The sequence below is a fragment of the Pecten maximus genome, chromosome 1, assembly GCF_902652985.1.
Source record: "Pecten maximus chromosome 1, xPecMax1.1, whole genome shotgun sequence".
Taxonomy (NCBI): domain Eukaryota; kingdom Metazoa; phylum Mollusca; class Bivalvia; order Pectinida; family Pectinidae; genus Pecten; species Pecten maximus.
In genome coordinates, this window is record NC_047015.1 from 38625395 (window position 1) to 38637624 (window position 12230).

Here is a 12230-nt window from a genome sequence, read left to right on the forward strand (position 1 = left end):
CAAAACATCACGTGACTACCCATTCTGGCAGATACTAAAACCCGAAACGGAAATCTTATCAATCCGGAAACTATATCAAATACCACAAATAACTATTAACAAAACCGGACTACTATATCAGTCCGGAAACTCAACTGATTACATACTAAATGGATAATATAAATTACTTGATGTTGTACATAAATCCAAATATTGTAAATCAAAAATTATTTCTCTTGATAGGAATACTTTCCTTGTTGGATGTTGGTGGACGACGCCATGTTTCAATTAAGGATTAAGTTCAAATATAGAAGCGCTTTTTGCAGATATCGTTATTCTCAGCTTTGAAGGGTGTGCTGCATGTTTATGTGTATCCGTAAATTATTCAATTCAAACATTTTATTTAACGATAATGAAATCTTTCTATTACTATATATCAGTTAATACCTAGTTTATTTTTATATTTACTTTAGTACTTCAAACATAACCTAGAATGACGTGTAGCTGTGTGTCAGGGATTAGTGTGAAAACATTGTCATCTGTGCCCCACCTATACCCGCCATGGATTCAGATAGGGTAACCTACCTTGTAAGCTACTTGTTGACCTATGAACGAGTAAGGAGTGATGAATGTATTATCAGTGTAGTATATACCAATCCTTGTGCATCACTATCAGGAGTTTAAACTTCCTTCTCGGAGCAGCGTTAACACGTTTTGTTTTGTGTTCAGGCCGTCAATAATTGACTTGTAGATATCACCTCAAATAGCTTGATAATCAAGTGTATCACCCAACACACGATCGATAGTCTTATCTTTACATATTTCACCAATGAGGTCAGAAACTTGTTTCCGCAGGACTTGAACTATAAGTCCAAGGACATTCACAATCCTTATTCATAAGATTGTGCAGGTATCTGTATATATAAACAAAGATGACTATGGGATACAATATCAATGCATCACGTGTTATTAACGTATTATTTCGTTTTTACTTTTGTAATGAGTAACATTTATATAACAGATAATTGTAACATTCCCTTGGGTTAAAGAAGGATTTATATTTGGGAACATATACTTAAATCGTTATTCAAATACGTAAATCAGTATTCAAAATCTTAAATTATTATTCAAAAACTTAAATATTATTCAAATACTTGGATCATTGTTCAAATACTTAAATCATTATCTAAATACTTCAATTATCATTCAAATACTTAAATTATTATATATATTTTTTAGTTTAAACATATTTTTATTGCTTCAAACTGTAACCATGAGGATTGGGCACAAGTTATGCAACTTATTAAAGCCCTCTCCTCCAAAAAAATTATTACAATTGTGACACAAAACAATGGACATTTACATTAATTTAAATTATTATATATGTTTTTACTTTCAACATTTGTCTTACTTCTAAGAACAGTTTACATTGTAGGAAATTATGATGGCATTAAGCGATATGTTTATATATGGGCTATTAACTATCGGCAATGGGTACTAGTCATCTATAAAACCTGCTCAGTCTCAAAGAAATGTCGAACCTATTATCATTTGCCTAATAGACACTAGAATCCGCGACTTGTAAACACCAGTGAAATATTTAGTATTTAGCACATCACTGACATTACGGATGCCATAATACCGTATCATTACTTGGTGAAAATATAACTCAACAAAGTGTCATAAGTTTAAAGTACATTTTAATTAACTGAAAATTACAAGTTGCCGTGGGATATGATCTATGTTCCGATAATGGATATGGCGTAAACTACTCACAGACCTTCCTGTTTAAATGTCACTTTTACAAATCATGCCTTCCCTTGTAGTGCAGTCCCTGCGGCCATTAACAACTGAGGATGGTCAGAGGGGTTAAAGCGGACATGCTTACGACTACAATGACTTGATTTACCGACTTACGTTTGATCCGCAACGACATCATCATATAATTGCTGAAACTGAATTTGAATAAGTAATGCAACACATTATTGAATTTTGGATGGAAACCTTAGAGGTGCATTCTAAATGTTTTGAATGATATACTGAATGTGAACAATATCAACGAGAAAATCTTCTCAGCTCAGAATTGAAATAGAAGCAGTTATATTTTTCTAGACCATCATGGTCAAGTCTAAACAGTTTAATCAATTTTGTCTCGTTATCGAATTTATTTTCCATTTACGGTGAGACGTGCTAATATCATGTGTGTCTTTAGTACATATATTTCTACGATTCTTTCTTTAGTATCGAAATTATGACATTGATACTCTTATAAATACTATATACCAAACATTCTAAGTGGGTGAACAAATCTATTATCATACAATTATAGCCTTTTGATAAGGTCGGTACATAGTTTTATTAGCCTGAGAAAAAATTGTCTACGGTCGATATTGTTTTCATGTTAATAGAACAATGCATAAACGAAATCAAAAGACTTAAACATCGACGATAAGTAACACTTGTTCGTTCAATGATTTAGACATTGATATGCAGCATTTATAAATATTTTATCATTTCTTCAAAAAACTACATAAACAAAACAGTAAACTTGTGCATTAAAATATATTATTGTGACACTATGTTTTCCAGTCAAGAAGAGAGGGAAATATTTTAATATAGCATGAGTCGGTGGTATGAGTTAAATCATAATTAGGCGAAAGACTACGCCATGCTCCTAATCTAAATATCAATGACTAGATTTGAAACACAATTTACATCGCGGTATACGGATGCTGAACGGAACTCATAATTTCATTATTATAATGTATATATATGCTCAGATATCCAAAAATATTTCAGATGCGTTTCACTTATTTAGATCAAAACAAATCTAAAAGTTCTAAAGATAATACTTGACCTACCGGTATTTTGCCAATATTGTGATACCAGAACCATCCGTTCCACAGTAAGATAACCTGATGTCAGTATGCAATATTTCTATTATTGGAAACAATCATCATTTCAGATAGACGATGAAAATCACTAAAGTCATTAACGAAAAGAAAAGGAGAAAACAATATTTTCTTTTGCAAAATAAGCTTATGCAAAGAACATACAATGTATACTGGTATTTATATATAACATGACAACATTGGGTTCATTTTTCTCTGAAATACGGTAAGCTAACGTGGTTCCTGCCTTCAGGCCCGGATGACCCGGTAAGAACAGGAGAGGACAGGCGAGTCGGCGCATTATGAAAGTCTGCTGTTACTACATTTCGGCCATTGTTGTCATCTGTCAAACTGCCACTGAATATGTTTGCCAATAATCCATGTGCTGTTTTTGTGACGTCTCTTGTCGGTAACATGTATGGAGCATATCTGTACGGTCTATCCGCTGGAAGCGGCGCGCGTGACTTGGCCAATGACGTCAGTCGTTGTAATACGTCACGATATGCAGACCCTCCGCTGACAGACGCATCTGCGCGGAAGCGTGTCTGGAGGTACGATATTATGCGCATGCATCGCTCGTCACTGGCCTGCAGACCCTCAACGTCTGTCATGTAGCGGACGATTTCACGAACACAGTCGTCATACCCGGCCTGATAATGGTGTACAAAGTCAGCCCAAACATCGGAGCTGTACCATTCACCTACAACACACAATATTGGTAAAATTTTATTTTGAAATATTAGCATAGATATAGGATCTTCAATTACTTTTCATTCCATAAAAGGTTATATGAAATGAGCCTTAGAAGCCTTATATTTTGCGAGCCCTGCCGTGCAAAAATTAAAATGTATACATCACGTAAAGAAAAACTTACATTTTGACAGGTTATGAAGTCAAATGTGAGGACAAATCATATGAAGGCGGTCATTGTGTGAATGCATTTCACTTAATTGTCCAAAGCATGGCATTATAATGGATAAAAACATTCCATGGTATATTAATGAAATACAAAAATAATTAGACGTAACTGATTTTTTTTTCTACTTTAAACATATTTTATTACCAATTGACAAAGGATTAGGCACACGTTTTTTAAACTGATGGACGCCCTCTCCCATCATACAAATACATTACATAAAACCATTTAAATAGGCATAAACATAAAGTAGGCTAGATATATAGAATATATGCAATTAACATAGACACAGGTTTGCAAGAAAGACTACAAGAAAACATATCAAAAGCTATTGCTGGATTTCATGTAGTTTTGCACGTGTCGGAACACAATAGAGTTTTGGTCAACAGAAAGATGTGAATTTCCAAACAAGAGAAGTTATAAATCCAAAACCAAACCAAACCATTTAAACTTTGAAGCATATTAAGTCTTTTCAATTCATACGATTTGCATTCAAAGAAAAAGTGAAAGGCATTTTCGCATGGATGTCCACAGGTGCAAAACGGATCATTAATAAGATTTACTCGATACAGGTCATATTTGAGAATACTACAATTTGACCTCAATCTAGTATGTAAAATGTTTAACTTTCTTTCACCATAACTGTAGTACATATGTGGAGATGATTGTACATTTGAGTTTATAGAGCTTTTGAACAAATTAAGGGAAGGCAACGATCGTACAGATAGATCTAATAATTTCCAACTACGAATAGTGGAAGACATAAACGAGAGATTTATTAGAGAAAGTCCAAATGGAGGAACTCGATAATCACTGTTATTTCTAAGCGCGTATCGGTTATTTTCTGCAACAGTAGGTGGAAGAAGATCATTTAAATAGTCCCGAGATAACTTACTATGCATCTTATATATAAAAGTTGAAGTTTTTTTTTACGTTTTCGACGATTTGAAAGAGTATCTAAACCAGTTTCATCATGTAGGTCTTGTATACTCGCATACGAAGGAAGGCCTGTTATGTTACGGGCAGCTTACCTTTGAGATTTCCCTAACAATTCAGTTTCAAATTCAGTACAACCATCCCATACTTCAGACGCATAGTCTAAAACCGGCAAGATAAATGATTTATACATTTTTAAAAGACTATTTCGATTTAGCAAAATATTCAAACTTCTTAATACATTTATTATCTTCATAACAGAACTGTATATGGCATTTATATACATCTCGAATATCATTATTATTCACTTTTTTTTTGTATAGAATGAAATGTTTTGTCAGTCTTTGGTTCCATAATAGGAATTTCAGTGATAGAATCATCTATACTTGTGTTATATTACAAAATAGTCATTTACTAGGTTAGCTTTATCTTCATCATTAGTGACAGCAGTATTAATGATCTACAAGAGTAGGAACAGATTGTGAAGTACCAGTTGATTTTAGTAATCGTTTAATAAGTCTCCAGTACGATTTCGGATCAGAAGTGGAAAATCTTCAATTATACCATGAACATTTTCGCAAAATAGTATACGTGCACGTTTTTTCATGTTGTTAACCTTATTTCGCTGTTGCTTGAATTTATTTATGTCTGAAATAAGATTTGTTGACCTCGCTTTTTTATGCAACCTATCACGAATTCTTCAATTTTCCCTTAATTCTGAGGTCACCCAAGGTTTGTCATTTGCCTTCAAAGTGACAAGTTTAGATGGAATACATGAATTTTCAAAGTTTAGAAAAAAATCAATAAACTGACTGACTGAATGATATGAACCAAATCGACCCTCTATAGACAAAAAATCATTTTCTGACAAGTGCCGACAGGTGTGTGACATTTTTATGTCTTTTTAATTTGTGTTTACGTAGAGATGGCCGTGCATGGAGCAAACATTACAACACTCAAAAGCGTCAGAGTAACAAAGGCGAGAGTACCGTACCAGCCTCATAGCGTGCCACGCCAGTCGTGACGGGCTCTCCGCGAGCCTGTTCGTGACGTATAATTACTGGCGCGTAGCTGTCGCATAACGCCTTTGTTGCTCGCTCTATCTGAGAGGATGACCGAAATCCTTTGTAAGGCTAACTTGGGTCTATGATGAATCCCGTTTTAATGGACCCTTAGGTGAGACACTGTCCCACACATACAAACAGAGGATCAGCCCTCCGTTTCTTTGTGTCACTCTGCATTACAAGACAACAGACGTAGATGCGGGTGTTTAAAACTAATTTGCTCACGTGTTTGTAACATTGCGACGTTACAATGCGCAATTCTTGCAATACGTTACCTTACTGGTAGTTATTATCTGATAAGCCACACGTGCATATCACGTGCTGAGTGTGCTGGGCACACATAGAGCACGCGAGAATATAATTATTCTTTCTAAGGTCACGTGCAGTATGAAATAACAAGCCACCGTCATACGAAGCATGGTCAATCTAAATTTTGGATATCGAGGAGTAGTAATTGTTTTGTCTGCTGAGTGGGCATATCCCGGTTATTCATGCTTGAACTGTCACCGTGTACTTTAAGTTCATATGAACACCATAGATATAACGATGACAAGGCTATCTACAATGTTTTTAAACAAAGTCTATAATAAAAACAGTCTATAATTACGATAAATCAATTACAATTTAATTCTAATTACATATTAAGTAAGTCGACGGCAATACATATACAAACATACATACCGGTTCAACAAAATAAGTAGCGTATTAGATTATACTGGTGGATGCAAGCCCACTCTTCTCAGGTCTAATGACAAGTTTATAATGTCAGAGTAGTTAGCTGATGTCGGAAAGTAAAGGAATATGGACAGGTGCTACACATATTGCGTTAATAGATAACAAAGATGAAACGATTTTCATTTCCAACCCGTCTATATGGCAAAACAAATTATACAATCTTGATACATGTCTAGCCCGTCCTTCAGGAGATTATATAAACACATTTTATGACATTTTCAGTATAATATGTACATATTTTATATAAAAATATCTATAATAAGATAGGGTGGTAATGTTACCTAACCACCTTTTGTCTAATGTAAATGTCATTAGCCATTATTTTAGCCAGTGTAAATGTTATATAGCCATTATTTTAGACAGTGTAAATGTCATTAGCCATTATTTTAGCCAGTGTTAATGTTACCCAGCCATTATTTTAGCCAGTGTTAATGTTACCCAGCCATTATTTTAGCCAGTGTTAATGTTACCCAGCTATTATTTTAGCCAGTGTTAATGTTACCCAGCCATTATTTTAGCGAGTGCTAATGTTACTTGGCCATTATTTTAGCCAATGTTTATGTTACCTAACCATTATTTTAGCCAATGTTAATGTTACCCAGCCATTATTTTAGCCAGTGTTAATGTTACCTAGCTATTATCGAAGACAGTTTTCACCCGTTTGTACTATTTCAAAAACACCCTAACTAATTCAAGCAGGATTAATTCATTAATTACGCTAATCAATAACGTGATTTGCTTCAGGTTGACTGTCAATATGGTAATTTCGATGATAAAACAATGAAATTGATAAATGATGATTCTGTTACACATTTATATAAGGCGAAAGGTCGATCGTGTATTTAATTATGTATATATATTTATAAAATATTATTTGAATATGCAGGATGGTTTGTTGTGCATTTTGATATTCTACCCAACCTACACACTTCGTACATAAATGCTATATATATAACATACCTAAGTTTTCTCATAGAAACAGGTATATCTATTACAAAATACACTGATCTCACATGTTACGTGGAATGCAATATTTTACAATAAAATATACTTCAAACAAAATATATATATTCTAAACGATATCTTATATACATACTAGTACTACATGTAATTATATTTGATATAGTCCTGTCATGAAAAGTATCATGTTGGTTTGCAGTTTAGATCGTAAACACACAAGTTGTTTCCTTTTTGAGTGGTTGTTGAGGTAGACCTGTTTTCTAGTTTAGCTGCATGATGACTTGTGTTATCGTGCTACCGATATATTTAGTGGACTATACCCTCTGAACACTTGTTCAAGATAAACTATCTGACTTTTATCGTAACACATTTTTTTTCGTCTGTAGCTGATTTAGTTTGTCCTGCATAAAATCAAATTATTAACCGCATTTGTAGATTAAAAATAATGGTATGAAATAGTGTATTTCTTCGACAAAACGCGAGGCATTCTAGGCATTCGTACTTAAAGACTTAATATAACACAGTGTCGAAGTAAAACGCAACAATATATCACCATGTGAACACAAAGTCAACGGTTGCTACTGCGTCAAAGTAAAGAGGCCTAATTTACCACAACGTCAACATAGTGTCAGCATATAACACTTGGTCAAAGTAAAGAGGCATAATTCAACACAACGTCAGCATAGTGTCAGCATATAACACTTCGTCAAAGTAAAGAGGCATAATTCACCACAACGTCAGCATAGTGTCAGCATATAACACTTGGTCAAAGTAAAGAGGCATAATTCACCACAACGTCAGCATAGTGTCAGCATATAACACTTGGTCAAAGTAAAGAGGCCTAATTTACCACAACGTCAACATAGTGTCAGCATATAACACTTGGTCAAAGTAAAGAGGCATAATTCACCACAACGTCAGCATAGTGTCAGCATATAACACTTGGTCAAACGAAAGAGGCATAATTCACCACAACGTCAGCATAGTGTCAGCATATAACACTTGGTCAAACGAAAGAGGCATAATTCACCACAACGTCAACATAGTGTCAGCATATAACACTTCGTCAAAGTAAAGAGGCCTAATTTAGCACAACGTCAGCATGGTGTCAGCATATAACACTTCGTCAAAGGAAAGAGGCCTAATTCACCACAACGTCAGCATAGTGTCAGCATATAACACTTCGTCAAAGTAAAGAGGCATAATTCACCACAACGTCAGCATAGTGTCAGCATATAACACTTCGTCAAAGTAAAGAGGCATAATTCACCACAACGTCAACATAGTGTCAGCATATAACACTTCGTCAAAGTAAAGAGGCATAATTCACCACAACGTCAACATAGTGTCAGCATATAACACTTCGTCAAAGTAAAGAGGCCTAATTCACCACAACGTCAACATAGTGTCAGCATATAACACTTCGTCAAAGTAAAGAGGCCTAATTTAGCACAACGTCAGCATGGTGTCAGCATATAACACTTCGTCAAAGTAAAGAGGCATAATTCACCACAACGTCAACATAGTGTCAGCATATAACACTTCGTCAAAGTAAAAAGGCATAATTTACCACACCACATAGTCATCACAATGTCAACGTTTACCGCTGTATCAAAGTATTTCACCACAACGTCATCACAACGTCAATGCATACCACTGCGCCAATAAATCTAGTCTTGTATCACGTGACAAACTCTCAAAAAATGGGACGAACCCATATTATATTGTGTTTCTTGGTGACCTCTTCGATATATATCTAAGTGGTTTTAAAATTACTTACCATGGTCGAATCGAGTGCCTATATCTGTCGTCTGGACCGCCCGCAGATATTCAACAGTCATTTCTAGAATCTCGGCTTTTTCTAGTTTGCCAGCATTCTAAAACACACAGTGAATTATACATTTAAATTCCTAAATTTGAGTAAACATAGTTTAGGTATTTTATGTAGTTAGCAACTTTAAACAACACCCCTAAGCAATGTCGATATCGATCAGTTATTATTGGTTAATATATCATCAGTTAAGTGATGCTCTTGACATTGACAACTTAAGTACTAATTTATTGTTGCCTCCATGTTTGGTGGTACTGTCTCAACATACGTTAGTGTGACGATACCTACCTGTTTGGTGGTACTGTCTCTATATAAGTTAGTGTGACGGTACCTACCTGTTTGGTGGTACTGTCTCTATATAAGTTAGTGTGACGGTACCTACCTGTTTGGTGGTACTGTCTCTATATAAGTTAGTGTGACGGTACCTACCTGTTTGGTGGTACTGTCTCTATATAAATTAGTGTGACGGTACCTACCTGTTTGGTGGTACTGTCTCAACATACGTTAGTGTGACGGTACCTACCTGTTTGGTGGTACTGTCTCTATATAAGTTAGTGTGACGTTACCTACCTGTTTGGTGGTACTGTCTCTATATAAGTTAGTGTGACGGTACGTACCTGTTTGGTGGTACTGTCTCCGTATAAGTTAGTGTGACGGTACCTACCTGTTTGGTGGTACTGTCTCTATATAAGTTAGTGTGACGGTACCTACCTGTTTGGTGGTACTGTCTCTATATAAGTTAGTGTGACGGTACCTACCTGTTTGGTGGTATTGTCTCTATATAAGTTAGTGTGACGATACCTACCTGTTTGGTGGTACTGTCTCTATATAAGTTAGTGTGACGGTACCTACCTGTTTGGTGGTACTGTCTCCGTATAAGTTAGTGTAACGGTACCTACCTGTTTGGTGGTACTGTCTCTATATAAGTTAGTGTAACGGTACCTACCTGTTTGGTGGTACTTTCTCTATATAAGTTAGTGTAACGGTACCTACCTGTTTGGTGGTACTGTCTCCGTATAAGTTAGTGTGACGGTACCTACCTGTTTGGTGGTACTGTCTCTATATAAGTTAGTGTGACGGTACCTACCTGTTTGGTGGTACTGTCTCTATATATATGTACGATACCTACCTGTTTGGTGGTACTGTCTCCATATAAGTTAGTGTGACGGTACCTACCTGTTTGGAGAAGGCGGCTGGCACAGTTTGGCTGAGTTCCGACAGACAAGCGTTGATCCTATCCCTCCTACGCTTCTCAATCACTTTGTGGGAGGACTGATCCTGTGATAACCGTGGGAGGCATGGCGTTATAGACGATATATACAACATTACATCCTAGGACCATAAACAATTGATATTACGTATTTTACTTTACCTTGCTGAATCCCATTTAAAAGATAATTTTACAATAGGTATATACCTTTTTTTTTTGTTATGGTTTGATAAAAATGTTTTCGTTGAATATGAACAATCCAATGGATCCCGATTTACTGGCGTAGTTTATATAATAACATACTCGCTCTGCTGAGTGCCTTAAAGCAAGTTATTTCAACACACCTTAGTTACACACGTAATTACTTTCTATGTTACTGTTACAATTATAGTTTGGCGTGTCATGATTTGTAAATTGAACTTAGCATTGTAGGACGTATATTCTATACTCTTTAGATCCCTTTACATAGTGACCATGAGAAGATAAATGCTCTAGTTTAAACAGTTGTCATTCAGACGTCATTTCGGTACCTACCGTGGATTTCAGTTCCTTTGGTGCCATATTCTGATGTATTATGTGTCGTGGAATATTTTTTTCGTGGAGAAATCATTCAACCATTTTGATGTCAAAGTCAATCTGTGAAAAGCAAGAGAGTACCGCCACCTATATACCACCGTAATGCCACTGTTGCCAAGGTGACACGTGAACGGTCGACCAGTCAAACCGTCGTGGAGCAGAAGTTCCGGTATCTCTTGAAATCGACAACAATACGACCCGTGCTACCTTCTAGCAAACATGCAACGGCACGTGACTGAATTACGCGAAATTGGTGGTCAAGCACGTGCGACACCGCGGCTGCACGTGCCTTATTAGATACTTTAACCAAGGTTATGTTTGTCAGAAGTTTCCACTTAATTTGTTCATGACAAATAATCGATGATGTTCTGGAGGAAAACCAGGTCGGTATGTACAAATCTCTTGGTCACATTAATGCCAATATTAGCTACATATCGATGTGCTATTTTAACATTTAAAAAGTCATGCGAAGGAATATAATTTTCTACTTTTCCATATTGATCATCAGATACTCAAAATGTAAAAGATTTTTTTTATTACGTCTAACATAACCACCAAAACATCAGCGTAGTGAATCGAAATAGAAAATATCAATAAACAAGTACAAGATATAGCCACAAACAATGAGATTATTTGTATCAAGATAAAAAGAAAAATTATAGTTATGATATATTAAACATGTAAAAATGTAACAAGTGATAAAAGATACCTAGAAGTGCCTTTATTTCTTTTTTTAGGTTATTAAGATAATAATCATTCAATTACTCATATTGAATACATAAGAAATAAGTTCTCTCAAGTGAAATGGATAGTATAATTTAAGATGATTTTAGATATATATCATTTTATTACTCATAGTTAATGCATAAACACTACATTTTCTCAAGTTATTGGACTTGATTACTTATGATGTGGTTTAATGTTCATTATTCCTCATAGTGTGTTTATTATTTAAAAAAATCATGTAAAAGGCACTATTCTTTGTTTTTGAAAAAAAAATCTTTGTAATCATATCTATATAATGATTACTACACAAATATAACAAATATTGTATGACTGATCTCCAAACAGTTATCGACACATATGCCGGTGTGCATGTTAATGACATAATTTAATTAAAATTAATTATATA

The 12230-nt window shown here is 35.1% G+C and overlaps 1 protein-coding gene across 1 annotated transcript; it reads right to left on the reverse strand.

Annotated features, from left to right (window-relative positions):
• Positions 1–2413: 2413 nt before the first annotated feature.
• LOC117332992 (hairy and enhancer of split-related protein HELT-like) lies at positions 2414–11287 on the reverse strand. Its single transcript, XM_033892100.1, has 4 exons — positions 11057–11287; positions 10489–10590; positions 9262–9358; positions 2414–3570 (listed from the first exon to the last, which is right to left on the reverse strand). Exons 1-4 carry the CDS (start codon positions 11081–11083, stop codon positions 3077–3079), a joined length of 720 nt encoding a protein of 239 aa, XP_033747991.1. The 5' UTR covers positions 11084–11287; the 3' UTR covers positions 2414–3076.
• Positions 11288–12230: the final 943 nt, after the last annotated feature.